The sequence below is a fragment of the Malaclemys terrapin genome, chromosome 3, assembly GCF_027887155.1.
Source record: "Malaclemys terrapin pileata isolate rMalTer1 chromosome 3, rMalTer1.hap1, whole genome shotgun sequence".
NCBI lineage: Eukaryota > Metazoa > Chordata > Testudines > Emydidae > Malaclemys > Malaclemys terrapin.
Window position 1 is genome coordinate 201,744,952 of NC_071507.1, and position 16,381 is coordinate 201,761,332.

General features: G+C 42.7%; 1 protein-coding gene across 4 annotated transcripts in view; it reads left to right on the forward strand.

The window, feature by feature from the left end:
* Nucleotides 1-258: 258 nt before the first annotated feature.
* ELP3 (elongator acetyltransferase complex subunit 3) overlaps nt 259-16,381 on the forward strand; it is a 131,490-nt gene continuing 115,367 nt past the window's right edge. For 2 of the 4 annotated variants that reach the window (XM_054023190.1, XM_054023193.1), the window contains exons 1-7: nt 265-331; nt 2,337-2,436; nt 4,766-4,904; nt 6,630-6,700; nt 9,853-9,916; nt 11,793-11,861; nt 15,675-15,829. In XM_054023190.1, coding sequence (XP_053879165.1) covers nt 313-331; nt 2,337-2,436; nt 4,766-4,904; nt 6,630-6,700; nt 9,853-9,916; nt 11,793-11,861; nt 15,675-15,829 — 617 coding nt within the window. In that variant the 5' untranslated portion in view covers nt 265-312. Of the gene's footprint in view, nt 332-2,061; nt 2,240-2,336; nt 2,437-4,765; nt 4,905-6,629; nt 6,701-9,852; nt 9,917-11,792; nt 11,862-15,674; nt 15,830-16,381 lie in introns of all 4 variants that reach the window. The other 2 variants (XM_054023191.1, XM_054023192.1) reach the window with 2 other exon arrangements.

Sequence of the window (16,381 nt, forward strand, 5' to 3'; positions counted from 1 at the left end):
CCCCCTCCAGCCCCTCTTCTGCCATCACCTACAGCTGCTTGAGACCCCCCTAGCCAGTACATGTCTGCCCCCTGCTCAGACCCTGACCCCCCCCCCGCTACGATGTGCCCCCTTTGAGCCTTTTCAACCCCCCCCACAGAGCCAGCAGCAAACTCTGGGCAGAAGTCAGGGCAGCTGCGCCAGCGAAGGTCACGGCGCATGCTCAGTCCGGCGGCGCATGCTCAGTGCGCCCAAAGCGGGGAAGTGGGAGAGGGCGCTTCTCTTGTCCTCGCGCCGGGAAGACGGTTGGTGGCCGCGAGGGGGGCGTCCAGCATGAGGCAGAAGAAGAAAGGTAACGGCGGCGGCGGCCCCTTCCTGTGCGGCTCGCGGGAGGCCCCCACCGCGTCTCTTCCTGTGGTGGGGGGACTTGGTGGACACCCCCCCACACGTCACCTCCTCGGGCCTGGGGCTCGAGCGCGAAGGCGGTTGCGCGGGAGCCGGGTTGTTCCCGCCCCCGCTGCGGGTCACGTGCCGCGGCGGTTAAACGGCCGGCGCGCGCCGCCGCGCGGCGAGGGAGGCAGCCCCGCCCCCTCGGGGGCCCGGCCTGGTAGGCCTCAGTGGCAGCAGCTGTAGCCCGGGCCCGGCCTTTTCCTGTCAGAGACTCACCCGGCTGTGTCTACACTGGCCCTGGCCTCGCTACAACGTTTGTCGCTCAGGGGTGTGAAAAAACACACCCCTCCCCCCCCACAACAAAAGTTGTAACGAGGAACACACCCGCGTGGACAGCGTTTCCTCAGTGGGCACCAGGCTCCTTGTTTCGCTCTCCCCCTCTTACAGGTGCGTTGGCACAGCGGCACTGTTGTAAGCCGAGCAGAGTGGACGTAGCCATAAAAACAATGAGGAGGCCAGTGGCACCTTAAAGACGAACAGATTTATTTGGGGCTAAGCTTTTGTGGGTGAAAAACCTTTTTTTTTTTTTTTTTTACCCACGAAAGCTTAGGCCCAAATAAATCTGTTCGTCTTTAAGGTGCCACCGGACTCGTTAGTCTGTATCCACAAAAACAACAACACGGCGACCCCCTGATATGTCGCCATAGAGTCCAAGGCTGGAAGGGACTACTGTGATCATCCAGTCTGACCTCCATGGCACGCCCCTAAATTAATCCCGGTTGGACTAGAGCATCTCATAAAAAAATAAAGTCTTGATTTAAGTGTTTCCAATGATGGAGAATCCAGCCCAGCCCTTGGGAAGTTGTTCCAGGAGTTAATTACCTTCTCTGTTGAAAATTTGTGCCTTAGTTCTAGTCTGAATTTGTCTAGGTCAGAGGTGGGTAATTTATGGCCCGCGGGCCCCTCCTGCCCGGCCCCTGAGCGCCTGGCCCAGAAGGCTCGCTCCCGGCCCCTCCCCTGCTTTTCCCGTCCCCTGCAGCCTCACTGCGTATCGCTGCCGGCGCAATGCTCTGGGCAGCCGGGCAGCGCAGCTGCGGCCTGACCCAGTGCTCTGTGCTGCGCGGTGGCATGGCTGGCGCCAGTCACAGCCACACCGCCAGCCACCGGTGCTCCAGGCGGCACGGTAAGCGGGCAGGGAACAGGGGGGGTTGGATAGAGGGCAGAGGAGTTTGGGGGGGTGGTCAGGGGGTGGGGGTGTGGATAGGGGTCGGGGTGGTCAGAGGTGAGGAACAGCGGGGTTGAATGGGTACAGGAGTCCCAGGGGGCAGTCAGGAAGGAGGGGGGGTTGGATGGGGTGGCAGGGGGCAGTCAGGGGCAGCGGTTCCAGGGGCAGTCAGGGAGAAGGGGTGGTTGAATGGGGGATGGGGGTTCTGGGGGTGGTCAAGGGATGGGGGGGTTAGGTGGGGTAGGAGTCCCGGGGGGGGAGTATCAGGGGGCAAGAAGCAGGGTGGGGGATAGGGAGCAGGGGCCAGCCCAAGCCTGGCTGTTTGGGGAGGCACGGCCTCCCCTAACCGGCCCTCCATACAATTTCTGAAACCCAATGCGGCCCTCAGGCCAAAAAGTTTGCCAGCCCCTGGTTTAGCTTCAACTTCCAGCGTTATATTTTCAAGTTCTTGTCTTTTCTGGCATTAGTGCAAGTGGCTCAACAATGAGAGGTCATCAGAAGTGAAGATGGAGTTTGTGTTTCACACATAAAACAAAACCAACATCTTATAACAGTTGTTTTCCTCTACAAGAGGGTGATGTAAATGAGGAATCACGTGCATTGGCATAGCTCTGTGGGGTCGGCAGCCTAAGGCTGGAATTGCAGGTAGTGTTAGCTTGAATTGGTAATTTGCACAAATGATTAGCATATGTCATATGTATGTGTGGTTTCTTTGCCTGAACATACTTCATTTTTATTTCAGGAGACCTGAGCCATGCAGAGCTGATGATGATGACAATAGCTGATGTCATTAAACAGCTGATTGAGGCTCATGAGCAGGGAAGAGATGTGAATCTAAATAAGTAAGTAGTGCCAGCCAGTAACTTATCTCTGTGCTTCCCAGGGCAGGTACCCAACCCTGGAGGAATAATTGTCTATTCAGACATTTTTAAAAATAGTACTTAGTTTTCACATCCCAACTGAATTTCTTTCACTGATACAAATCTTATATAATTGCATTTGTGCGCTGACTTGAAAATATACCCGTTTACTTCACTCAGAGCTTTTATACCATGGTATGAGTCATATTAATGAAAAAGAATAAGCACGTCTCTTATTTTTTACATTGTAAGTCTGTCCAACCTGTTAGTCCAAAAGAGGCAATACAGGGTACGTCTACACAGCAAAAAACAAAACAAACCCTCCACTGACTCGGACGTGCAGGGCTTGCATTGTGGGGCTAAAAATATCAGTGTAGATCATAGAATCATAGGACTGGAGTGACCTCTTTGAGTTCATCTAGTGCAGTCCCCTGCACTCATGGCAGGACTAATTATTATCTAGACCATCCCTAACAGGTGTTTGCCTAACCTACTCTTAAAAGTCTCCAGTGAGATTCTACAACAGGGGTAGGCAACCTATGGCACACATTCAGATAATGTGAGCCCCCCTGCAAGATTCAAACAGTCTTATTTATACAGATAAAAGGGTGTGAACTAAACAAAGGGACAGAGAGAGCAAAATTGTAAAATTTGCATGGGGCACAATATGCATATCTTGCTTCCTTATTAACTCTTATCGATCTAAGGCAGGGGTAGGCAACCTATGGCACATGCGCCAAAGGCCGTGTGTTGATTTTCAGTGGCACTCACACTGTCGGGGCCTGGCCACCAGTCCAGGGGGCTCTGCATTTTAATTTAATTTTAAATGAAGCTTCTTAAACATTTTAAAAACCTTATTTACTTTACATACAACAATAGTTTAGCTATATATTATAGACTTATAGAAATAGACCTTCTAAAAACGTTAAAATGTATTACTGGCATGCGAAATCTTAAATTACAGTGAATAAATGAAGACTCGGCACACCACTTCTGAAAGGTTGCTGACCCCTGTTCTACCACCTCTGTAGGCAATTTATTCCAGTGCTTAACCACCGTGACAGGAATGTTTTTCCTAATGTCCAACCTAAACCTCCCTTGCTGCAATTTAAGCCCATTGCTTCTTGTCCGATCCTCAGTGGTTAAGGAGAACAATTTTTCTCCCTCTTCCTTGTAACAGTCTTTTATGTACTGAAAACTGTTATCATGTTCCCTTCTCTTCTCCAGACTAAACAAACCCAATTTTTTCAATCTTCCCTCATAGGCCATGTTTTCTAGACCTTGAATCATTTTTGTTGATCTTCTCTGGATTGTCTCCAATTTGTCAACATCTTTCCTGATGTGTGGCGCCCAGAACTGGACACAATACTCTCCTTGAGGCCTAATCAGAGAGTAGTGCGGAAGAAGTACTTCTCCTGTCTTGCTTACAACAGTCCTGCTAATACATCCCAGAATTATGTTTGCTTTTTTACAACACTCATATTTAGCTTGTGATCCACTGAGAGCAAATTAGTGTTTGGGCTTGGGCTGGAGCCCTGGCTCTAAGACCCACTCCTTTTGCCGGGCTCCAGAGCGCAGGCTCCAGCCCAAGCCTGAATGTCTATACTGCTATTTTTAGCGCCCAAGTCATTTGACCTGTGCTCTGAGACTCGCTGCTATGGGTCTTTTTGTTTGATGTGTAGATGTACCCAGAGTCATGTGACAGTGATCTGGATTAAATTCAGGTTCCCGTGTAATGAAAAGAATTGTTACTTTTATAAACTCAGAATAACTGTATTGAGACTGAGAACAGGATTTGCCTCCAGGTTCCTATTGCGGTGCTTTGGTCTTCCCTTCAAAGACATTTTCCTGGGCACAAGTTGGAAAGAGACCTAGCAGGAATCTGGGTTTGCATGGTAGCAGTTAGACCAAAATCTCATGAACTGAACTAAATTGCTCTCAGTCACTGAGAAACAGTAAACTTTGAGCCTTCTAGTGCTAGTTTCAGAACTTTTTTGAGTAAAACCACACTTTAACCCCCCCCCCCCCAAAGGCCAAGAAATAGCAAAAATATAAAATCTTACAATTACAGTTGCCTTGGGTTATTTTTTTTATGCATTAATAACGTCAAGTTAGCTATCACATATAGCTAGCATCAGCTTTTTAATTAGGTTCTTTTAATGTGTGTCTCATTAAGTGATGTACGTTAGTCTGAACTGTAGACAGTAACACAGCACTTACTGGATTGAGTTGTAGGTAGGTGCTGGGATATCACAGCAATGGGCGTAAGGACCTGAATAGAATAAAATAATTTGAGATCCTTCCATTTTAGGGTGAAAACCAAGACGTCTGCTAAGTATGGGCTTTCCGCACAGCCTCGTTTGGTTGACATCATTGCTGCTGTTCCACCTCAATATCGCAAGGTGCTGGTACCCAAGCTAAAGGCAAAGCCGATCCGAACTGCTAGTGGGGTGAGTACTGTATATAAATGACCCTTCAGTGAAAGACCAGGATTAATTGTTGTCAAACATTGTAAAGATGTTGAAAGTCCAGAAGCTTTAATGAAGTACTAGCTATGTGGTCAACTTCCCAGATTATCTACAGCATTGGTTTTCAAACTTTTTTTCTGGGGACCCAGTTGAAGAAAATTGTTGATGCCCGCAACCCAATGGAGCTGGGGATGAGGGGTATGGGGTGTGGGAGGGGCTCAGGGTTGGGGCAGGGGATTAGGGTGCGGCCTTACCTCCGGTGGCTCCAGGTCAGCAGTGCAGCCGGGGTGCAGAGGCAGGCTTCCTGCCTGTCCTGGCATCACAGACTGTGCTGTGCCCCAGAAGCGGCCAGCAGCAGGTCCGTGGCCCCCCTGCCTAGAAGCTGGACCCGCTGCTGGCTGCTTCTGGGGTGCAACACGGTGTCAGAACAGGTAGGCACTAGCCTGCCTTAGCTGAGCAGCACCGCTGAGAGGACTTTTAACGTCCCGGTCGGTGGTGCTGACCAGATGACCCAGTGGCTTACAGACCCGAACTTTGAAAAACACTGGCCTACAGCATCGTAGCAATGGCAAGGGAATATGGTTTTCAAAGTATCTCATGAAGGCGAAAAGAAGAGGGCTGGTGCAGTGACTGCCATTTGTTAACCAGATTAGCATGTCTCACTTCCACAGGTTAATCTGGAAACAAGACCCATTTAAAATTTAGTGCTGTTGCAGCTGGCCGGCTCAGCAAATGGTCCATTAACAAGATTTTAATCCTTCACCCACAATTTCCTTAAAAGATAATTAAGACTGAAAAGTGTTAACACTAAGTACAGCTAGCATCCAACAGGATATTTTAAGCCTATCATACCACACACACACTCCCTGCCCTTCCCTGCCCCTCTCCCCAATTTAAAAAAGAAATCTGGAAATGTACAGTTAAGGTAATTCCATGTTGCCATATAGTAATTGACAAGCATCTCTGAAAATCAGGCCCTTGGTGTCTCAAGTTGTGCACTCAAAACTAGCGAACACTTGAAAAATTGCATCTTAACCTCTCTAGTTCTCATATTGTCTATTTGTTAAAAGTGAGATTAATGCCCCCAAATGGTGTTGTGAGGCTCAGGGTTTTTTTGAGAAACTAGGAGATCATGGGAGAAAAAGATTCTGAGAATTACGTTCTGTGGCTGATGAGGATGAATTTATTTTTCCTTTTTTGTCTGTTTCCTCCCCTTATTTTTCTGTCTCTCCAATGCCCATCTTCCAAAGTCTTTCCCCAATGCCTATTGTCATTCTCCCAGACTCTCATTCTCCTGAAAGTGCACCAAACTGTGCCAATCAGGATTTTAATGTCACTCTGGGTCTTGACAGTGTGCCTGTGGTACCAAACCTGAGATGGGTCCTCTGCTTGTAAATGTGGTCTTGTGTGCCATGAACATGTCCTGCTGCTATATCCCTCTGGACTGTGGAAACCCTTTTTAGTAATGGCATTGCTAGTTTACTGTTGCATTTGATGGTGGTCAACTCTGTCACTGCCATTACTGTTTTTTCCTTCAAGAGTTAATGCACCAGTGTGTTAAGGGTAAGGCTCAGATGGAAAAAACTTAAAATAGTCCCTCACCTATGTACCTGTTTGTATAATTCCAGGATGTACTTTTTTATCTTTTATAATTTCAGAAATAACTATGAGTATAATTTCCTTCCTTTGTAACTCTCCTTATTACAGATTGCTGTTGTGGCTGTGATGTGCAAACCGCACAGGTGTCCACACATTAACTTTACAGGAAACATATGTGTGTAAGTATGACCGTTCAGAGGAGCCAAAGGAGAAATGTTTCTGGAATAAGTCTGGCCATGTGCAGTAGCATACTGTCACTGTTGCCGTTTTGGGGTTCTACAGACCTGGATTACCTTTAAAGGTCCACAGGCCACCTTTCTTTCTGCATGAGTGAAAACTTCTAGCAAGTTGAATCAAAATCCAGACTGTTGATGCATATGTATTATACAGAAACAGATACTCTATTTGATAGTTCTTTCTCTTCAAAGAAAACATGCTTTTCCTTCAATGGATCAATCCCTGCTTGTGTTAGTGGAAATACTTAAGTGAATGCAAAGAGCTGGATTTGGCCACTTGTTAATAGTGAAATACAAATTATGTTATTTTAGATGTTTGTTTGTGTAGATTTGTAAAAACGCTAAAAAGGTTCCACCGCCATTCACACAACTTAAAAATACATCCTTAGTGCAATAATTTATGGCAATCTACCATGAATCCCCCTCCATTTGAACAATTCCTCATATCTGCTGTTACAATTCTCCCTCCTTTTCAAATGCCTGGGAAAAAAGATGAGCCTTGTGACATACCCTGAAGGTCTGTGTCTACTCTACTCAAATTGAGCTGTTTCAGACCAAGTGGGTGAAAATATTTGTCACAATTTGAAAAGTGCTTGTAGAGACTTAAGTAGCATATTCTTGAGCACCCTGTAAACAAACTTTGAGACAAAAACTACCATGAATATAATGGAAATTATTAGAGAAGCAAGAAAAAATTGCAGGGCTTTGCAAAATTTAAATACGACTTTTTAAAAGTTTGGGGAAATAAAATATTTAAAACTTTGCAAAAGGGCAAATTTATAATGGAAGATGCCACTTAGCTACCTCATCCCCTGCTATCTCAAGTACTTCTGTTGTCAGCATGACATCCCCAGCCCACTGCTTACTAGGATGTCATGTCCATGGGCTCTTCCAATTTGAGTGGAAATGGACATTACAGAAATTCAAAAGCGAAAAAATGAGGTGTTTTTTCTGTGCTGCTATTCTGGCTATTTGATAATGGTTCCTTCTCAGACACCATTTCTGCTCCCTGAGTGTTCAGCATAATATCTGCAAGCTTTAGTAACTAAAATAAAATTTTAGTAGTTTTCAGTGCCAACATGCTAAGAGAGTCTGTTCTGAAGCTGAAGTCTGTTCCTCCTTGTGCATCATCAGTAGTTATATTTGAGACATTTCAGTGCAAATACGTGCAAATACATTGAATTGTTACTCCAGTTTAAACAAGGATATTAATTTGGCTTGCAGACTCTTCAGTACTGGTGGTGGTGCATGAGAAGGAATGGTCCAGGCTGAGTTTGCCGTGCAAGCTGTGGGAAAAGTAATTGATTTTATTATGAACTGAGTGTGTTTGATTTGATAGGGAATCATTGAGAGACAAACCTGGAACCTGATGATGGCATTTTTTGCTCGCTATTCAGAGACCTGTACTTTAATGGAGCAGTCAGCATGTTATTAACTTGGTTATTGAGAGTGCTCAGTCTGTACTATTGAACTACTGAAACTGAGGGAATTCTCACACTTCCTGTGCCAAGTATCAGGGTGTAGCCATGTTAGTCTGTATCTACAAAAACAACAAGGAGTCTGGTGGCACCTTAAAGACTAACAGATTTATTTGGGCATAAACTTTCGTGGGTAAAAACTTCACTTCTTCAGATGCATTTCGTGCATTTTTACCCACGAAAGCGTATGCCCAAATAAATCTGTTAGTCTTTAAGGTACTTCCTGTGCCAGGTCATCTTTGAACATTGAATGAAATGTACGGTAGCCATTACACTTGTAACCCTGAGAAGTAAACTGAGGCTGTTTCAAAGTGAACAGAAACAGATTCCTTTCAGTTGCTTTCTGTGGGAAGCAATCCATTTACCAGTTCTCTCCTGAGCAGCAGTGATGCTGTGGTATCCACTAATTGCTTTCTCTGCAACTTGCATGTATGTAATTAAAATCTGTTTAATGTAAGTTGTCAGGGCCAGTAATAGTAATTTACTGTACAATTGTCCAGCCTGCATGTTACTTTACTCTGTGGTTTGCTAAACAGTTTGTCCCTGAATTCAAGCAACTACATAGAAGTAGGGTTCCCCACTATCAATATTTAAATCCCTAATGGTATCTGGAAATATCTTTATTTTGTAACTGAAGGCCCTATCTATTTTTTATGTATATTGACAATCTAAATGCTTCAAATACATTAAACCAGAGGAGTCATTATCTAGATAGGGGACGGCTAATTTAATTATGACATTTGGAAAATGTTTGTGCTTCTTATACACATTTAGAATTACTTATAGTATCGCAAGTATCAGGGGGTAGCCGTGTTAGTCTGTATCTACAAAAACAACAAAGAGTCTGGTGGCACCTTAAAGACTAACAGATTTATTTGGGCATAAGCTTTCGTGAGTATAAACCTCACTTCTTCGGATGCATAGAGTGAAAGCTACAGATGCAGGCATTATATACAGACACATGGAGAGCAGGGAGTTACTTCACAAGTGGTGAACCAGTGTTGACAAGGCCAATTCAATCAGGGTGGATGTAGTCCACTCCCAATAATAGATGAGGAGGTGTCAATTATAGTATCGCTTTATTTTCATTTTAATAATTTTTCTGTGATACTAGTCCAAAGCTCCAGAGCTGGTTCCCTAAATGAATAAAGTGGAGATGTGGTTTCTCTGAAACTATTTCAGGCTTTTGGAGGGTTTTTGCTGTACATTTTTTTTTTTTTTTTTGTATAATTTATTTAAAAATTATTTTAGGTAGACACAATTATTTGACGGGTCCACATTTCTCTATATATGATTATTATCCTGGTCCCTTTGGATGCTTTAAGTGAAATGTCTGTGGTGCAGTACTAGTGCTCTTCTTTTTTACATGTAATTTTTTTTTTTTTTTTACTGCTATAGTACAGCACTTGTATAGTGCTACGTGTCTGCAATTCCTATGAATGTCAATAGAAGTTGAGGGTGCTTATTACCATGCTAAATCATGTCCTTATACTATGGTTTGTAGTGCACAAATGCAGATACCTGTCTCAGTTAAATCAAGAGACTCTCTTTATTGTTTTGTGTTTGTCATTGGTACAGGTTTGTGTATGACTCTTTATTCCCTTTTAATACTTGCAGATACTGCCCTGGTGGGCCCGATTCTGATTTTGAATATTCAACACAGTCTTACACTGGCTATGAGGTACTACCTTTGAGGGTCATGTTGCAATGTTACATTTTGTCTGTAAAATTGTGACAGGCTCCTTTTCATTTCTATTCACAACTCTTTAGAAAATCAGTCCTTATTGCAAGAATGCAAAAGGAGAGAGGGGGGGAAAAAAAAGAAACATCTGAGTAGTGAAACTGAAACAGTTAAACTGCTAGGGCTGGAAATCCCTTTGAATTAGTTTTTAATAGTTCTTTTCTCTCCTGATTATTTTGTTAGCTTTTTTCCCCCCTTAGGCTTGAAAAGAAGTTTTTTCTTTTCCTACTAATTTTATCCTTTTCATGTTGGCAAAGATAAGTTTTCTTTATTTTCCTGTTTCAGATGGCTTTAAACTTAAAGGGACACTGGCAGGTTCTAAGTATGATCTCTCCAAAAGTTATTCTTCCTCATAAATATTGCCTAAGGAAACGGCGCAGTGGAAACTTGCGTGCTCTATAGCCTGGCTCATTGTAACTCACTTTAGCAAAAAGTGGGATCTTGAGGTTTTAAAATCTGTAAATAAAATACTTCAAAAGTGAATCTTTTTCTTAACTTGCTTGATTTGGTGTCCCATGCCAATCCTCAGTGTAGCACATCTTGCAACTACGTATGTATCTTCAGTAGAACCTCATTAATCTACATATTTTAAAGTGCAAAAAGAAGCTTTCCTGCTACCCAGCAAAAGCTTAATAGCAGATGCTGTAGTGAGACTAAATTATGTAAACATATTTTTAAAAATATGCTTCATTCCATCGATCAGTATATTATGAAGTGTCCAAAATAATTGAAGCTAAATAATAATTGTTAAAGTAAACAAACTAAGTAGACTTAGATACAGTGTCCTTTTATCTTTAATTTTTTGGTTCACTTGCTATTATCCAATATTCAGTGATTGGCAATGGGTTTCCCAATCATTAGTGCAAATTAGGAAGTGTGTATGTACAGTAGAACGTTCCTAATTCACACTGATTTGGAGACTCTTAATACATGTGCCTCTGTGTGTATACATGCATTCATTTAGTATTAAGTGTCTTTGGCATTTGCAAAATATAAAGAGAGAGTCCCTGATGCACTAGAAAACTCAAAGGAGAGCATAACTTGTCTAAAAACAATTAGTAATAGTTCACAATGTTGGCATCATGGAAGTGAGTTCTTAGGGATTTGATGAAAAGAGGTTTCAGAGTAGCAGCCGTGTTAGTCTGTATCCGCAAAAAGAACAGGAGTACTTGTGGCACCTTAGAGACTAACAAATTTATTAGAGCATAAGCTTTCGTGGACTACAGCCCACTTCTTCGGAAGTGGGCTGTAGTCCACGAAAGCTTATGCTCTAATAAATTTGTTAGTCTCTAAGGTGCCACAAGTACTCCTGTTCTTCTTTTTGATGAAAAGAGGGTGGTGGATAACAAATTGACATTGAGAAGTCATTCCATGCACAGGGAGCATCATGAAGGAGAAAAAGCAGTGAGATGAGGGTAGGAGGAAAAAAATGAATGAAGCATCAAGACGACGTATCTTGAGACAATAGTTTTGTAATCATAATTTGCAGAGGTACAATATAAATCTGTTTGTTGCCCCATCCTCATCCCCCCAGTGGGGTGGTCAAGTAAAAATGGTGTCAAAAAAGATTGAACTGACCTATTTCAGTCGCATTACAACATCAGGGCAAAACACAAATTTGATTTCTTACATTGGTCAACATTCAGTAAACTACAACCAGATAGATACTGGAGTCATAATGGGATCAAGATTTTAATAATTATATGTTTGTGAAAATGGAGTGTCCAACCAGTGGCTAAAGATTCACATGTCTTGTTCTTTTCCAGTATGTTGTCAAGAAATAAGGTTTAATAATGAATCCTTTTATTTCTCCTAGCCAACATCAATGAGGGCCATTCGTGCCAGATATGATCCTTATCTCCAGACAAGACATCGAGTCGAACAGGTAAATATTTGCATAGAAGGGAACATGTATTGTTTGAAAATAGTTGCAATAATTCTTAGTTTCCAGCATTTTGAAAACCGCTTTCCAATTAAGAGAGTGATCTTGGGGGTTACTGAATTGTCTTGTTCACTCTGGTGAGATTTGGGTTTTTAAATAGATATATAAATATCTTGGAGCCTCAAAATAGACTTGCTTATGATGATCTTTAAGATCCTCTCTCCTACCAGCTTTCAAATCCTTCATTCTCTGCTCCCTATATTGCATTATTTTCATACATAAATATATGATGATTCATCATTATGATAATGTTGCAACATGAAATGTTATTGTTAGTATAAGAAAAACTCATATAAAGTCAATGATGAGAACCCCCAAAGTCTTACACTTGAGATAAACATCCTAAAATATGGATATTTAGCTACTGATGCTCTCACAACACCCAACTAGTTCACTCCTAAATAAGCCCTGCCTTTTACCCGTTACATTTGGGCTGGGAAAGCTAATGGCTTACCACTTTCACATCTGTGTGACTCGGGGGGTTCCGTTAGCCCAGCTCCCTCCAGTAGCATCTCCATGGGGAAAAACTGCATAAATCTGGGGAAAACTAGGCGGATGGCATCTCACAAAGTCATAACCTGCCACTTGATGGAGAATGGACAATAATGATAATGAACATGGGATCAAACTCTGGTATGCTTCCCTTTCCTTCCCCCATTGTGGGGTTTCTCCCATTCTTCTTATTCTGTTTTGAGGTTCCCCTTCTGTTTTCCCCCATCTAGGTGTCTCCTTTTTCCCTTCTGAGGGTGGGGCTGAGGTGAAACTGCTGGCCTAGTGGCTGCTTCCATCCCTTAGAACAGTGGTCTCCAAAGTGGGGTGTGCAAGAGGATCCTTCGGGGTGTGTGGCAGGAGGAGCGCCGATGGAGCAGCACCGCTTCTCTCCCCGCCCCCGGGCAGTTTGGTCGGGAGTCCGAGCAGCTTTTTTTTTTTTTTTTTTTTTTTTTGCTTCGACGGTTCAGCCAGGAGCAGGGGGTGCGTTCTCAAAATTTTTTTACTGATTGGGTGCGCGATCAAAAAAGTTTGGAAACCACTGCCTTAGAAGCCAACAAAGGGGAACAAGGAAGAATAGTGCGGGAGGAGAAGGAATAGGAGAAGTGGCTATTTGTTGTCCTCCAGCAGTCTCTGATGTTCAGAGGCAAGAACTCAGCAAAAAGGAATCCAGTCCTTGCTACTCAAGACAAATAGGGGGAAGTGGGACAGAGGCTGTTCCAGCAGTCCCAGTTAGGGTGGCATGTATGTATGTATCCCCAAGAAAATTTCTCCATGTTTCTCTCCGAGAAATAAACTTGGTGGAGATAAGTTGTAGGATTCAATGGTGGTTCTCATGCTGTAGTTGTTGATAGTTTCAAAAAATATGAAACTGTCTAACTTAAAAGATGTATACAATGTTGTTGTAGCTGTGTTGATCCCAGGATATTATCAAGACAAGATGGGTGAGGTAATATATTTTATTGGACTAACTTCTGTTGGTGATTGTGCAGCTCCAAAGGTGTCTCTGAGCTCTTCTTCAGGTCTGGGAAAGGTACTGAGTGTCACAGTTCAATATAACATTAAACGGATAGTTTAGCGTAAGTAGTTAGTACATATTCTAAGGGACCAATAAAGGTGAAGTGGCCTGTTAAACCCCTTGTAGTCATAAGACAAAAAGATGGGTCAGTGGTTAACAGATTGTTGTTGTAATAACCATAAATCCAATATAATAACTGTGTGGGTGAAACCAGACAATCACTACTCTCTCTTGAATGAACTCACACAGGAAAATGAAAAGACAAAACACCATCTCACCTGTGTGTGAACACTTTTCACAAATTGGTCAGATACAGAGTGATCAGTCAGTCCTCGTCCTCAAAGGAAACCTGCACAACACTTTCAAAAGATGACCCTGGGAGCTTAAATTCATATCTTTGGTAGACACTAAAAATACTAGTCTTTAATAAAAATGCTGGTTTTATGGCTTATTACAGCAATCTAACCAAGTAACCACCCTCTGTGTCTTATGACTACAGGGGTGTTAATGGGCCACTTCACGTTGAATGGTCTCTTATAATATGTGCCAACTACTTATGCTAAACTATCTGTTTGATCTTGTATTTAGGCTGTGTCTACACTACAGCTGATGTTGGCTTAACTTGTATTGCTCAGGGGTGTGAAAAAACCACCCACTTGAGCAACCTAAATTGCACCAAAACAAGAGGAGTTTGGTGGCACCTTAAAGACTAACAGACTTATTTGGGCATAAGCTTTCATGGATAAAAAACCCCACATCTTCAGATGCATGGAGTGAAAATTACAGATTTACAGAATAATTGCAGGCATTATTATACTGACACATGAAGAGAAGGGAGTTACCTAACAAGTGGAGAACCAGTGTTGATAGGGCCAATTCAATCAGGGTGGAAGTAGTCCACTCCCAATATTTGATGAGGAGGTATCAATTCCAGGAGAGGGAAAGTTGCTTTTGTAGTGAGCCAGCCACTCCCAGTCCCTATTCAAGCCCAAATTAGTGGTGTTAAATTTGCAAATGAATTTTAGTTCTGCAGTTTCTCTTTGAAGTCTGTTTTTGAAGGTTTTTTTGTTCAAGTATGGCTACTTTTAAATCTGTTATAGAATGTCCAGGGAGATTGAAGTATTCTCCATGCATCTGAAGAAGTGGGGTTTTTTTACCCATGAAAGCTTATGCCCAAATAAATCTGTTAGTCTTTAAGGTACCACCAGACTCCTTGTTGTTTTTGTGGATACAGACTAACACGGCTACCCCCTGATAAGTTACACCAACATAAGCGCTCGTGTGCACAGTGCTATATCGGCAGGAGGGCTTCTCCTGCTGACATAGCTTCTGCTGCTCGAGCTCTCTTCACCAGATGCACTGTGCTGCTGCCGCTGTATGTACAGACATGGTCTTAGCTGCCACACTCTCAGTACCTTTCCCCAACCTGAGGAAGAGCTCGAAACCTTCTCTCTCTCACCAACAGAAGTTGGTCTGATAGCAGATATTACCTCACCCGTCTTGTCTGTCCAATGTAAATGATCTCTCTTCATGAATGAAGCTTAAGCCATTTAACAGGCTCAACGTTGTTTACATTGGCTAAACAACCAATTCTAAACAGTGTTTAAGATTGCAACTCTTCTCTTCTGAATAGTAATTGACGCTAATATAATAGGAAAAACTACCTGGGATATTGTTGAAATGATCACTGATTTGCCTGTAATTCTGATGTGAGTAGATGCTGTCTCTTTTTATCTGTACAAAGAGTAAATGGTTCCTCAAATCTTCTGTCTCTTCTCCTGAAATCAACTTTCAAGAGAACAGTGAAACTCCATTGCTCTTAATCCTTTATTGCCTTCAATGGCTTCTGCTGCTCTCTAAATCCAGTGGAAAAACTCTCTGGATTTTGTATAGCCCTGGTCTCGCCCATCCCCTTGAACTCTGCTTTTCCAGTTTGACCTTCCTTTGTGGTATTGCTCTGTCATTTGTGATGCCCCATCTCTTTAGAGCACTCTCCCATACGTCACCTCTCTTTACATAGTCTTTATAAACCATCCTACGCTCTTGCAATAGAGGAGTCATTTCTAAGTTGTTTGCGAAATTATATTAAGGCTACTGTATACAAAAGCATTATTGATTTGGCATTCTAGTAGAAGATATGAAAGGTCAATTCTGATAAGGAACTAACTGTACAGTATATTTTGGAGTCGAAGGTTTTCATTGGAGTCCTTTAGGTACAAAGTCTCTTACAGCTATATTTAACTTTTTAGCTGAAGCAGCTGGGCCACAGTGTGGATAAAGTGGAATTCATTGTGATGGGAGGAACATTTATGGCCCTTCCTGAAGACTACAGAGATTACTTCATCCGAAACCTTCATGATGCTTTATCTGGACACACTTCCAACAACGTATCGGAGGCTGTCCGGTAAGCATGCTTGGTGTCCTTTAACACACTTTTTAAAAACCTTAAGTTTGCATAGGAAAATAAATGTTGAGTGTGAAAATAGGGCTAAAATTTTCCACCCTGGGTGTTTAAAGTTAGACAGCCAAATGTATATTTAGATAGACTTTCAGTACTGCTGAGCACCCACAAGTCCAACTGTAGGCACCCAAGCTGGAAAATTTTCTCCACAGTACATGTCTATTTCTGTGTGACATGGCATCAAATTGAGCAGATTGTTCTTACTTTGGTATTTTAGTCTGTTTTTTACCACCTAAATGCAAACTCCCAGTGTATCTACAACAGTGGTTTACAACGTTTTTTCATTTGCGGACCCCTAAAAAATTTCAAATGGAGGTTTTGACCCCTTTAGAAATCAGACATATAGTCTGTGGACCCCAGGGGTCCACAGGTGGAAAACCACTGTTCTGTGGTAACGACAGTCATTCGTGGACCCCTTAGACATGGTCTGTGGACCCCTTGGGGGTTGAAAACTACTTATCTACAACTCAGCTGATATCAACAATGACTGTTTTT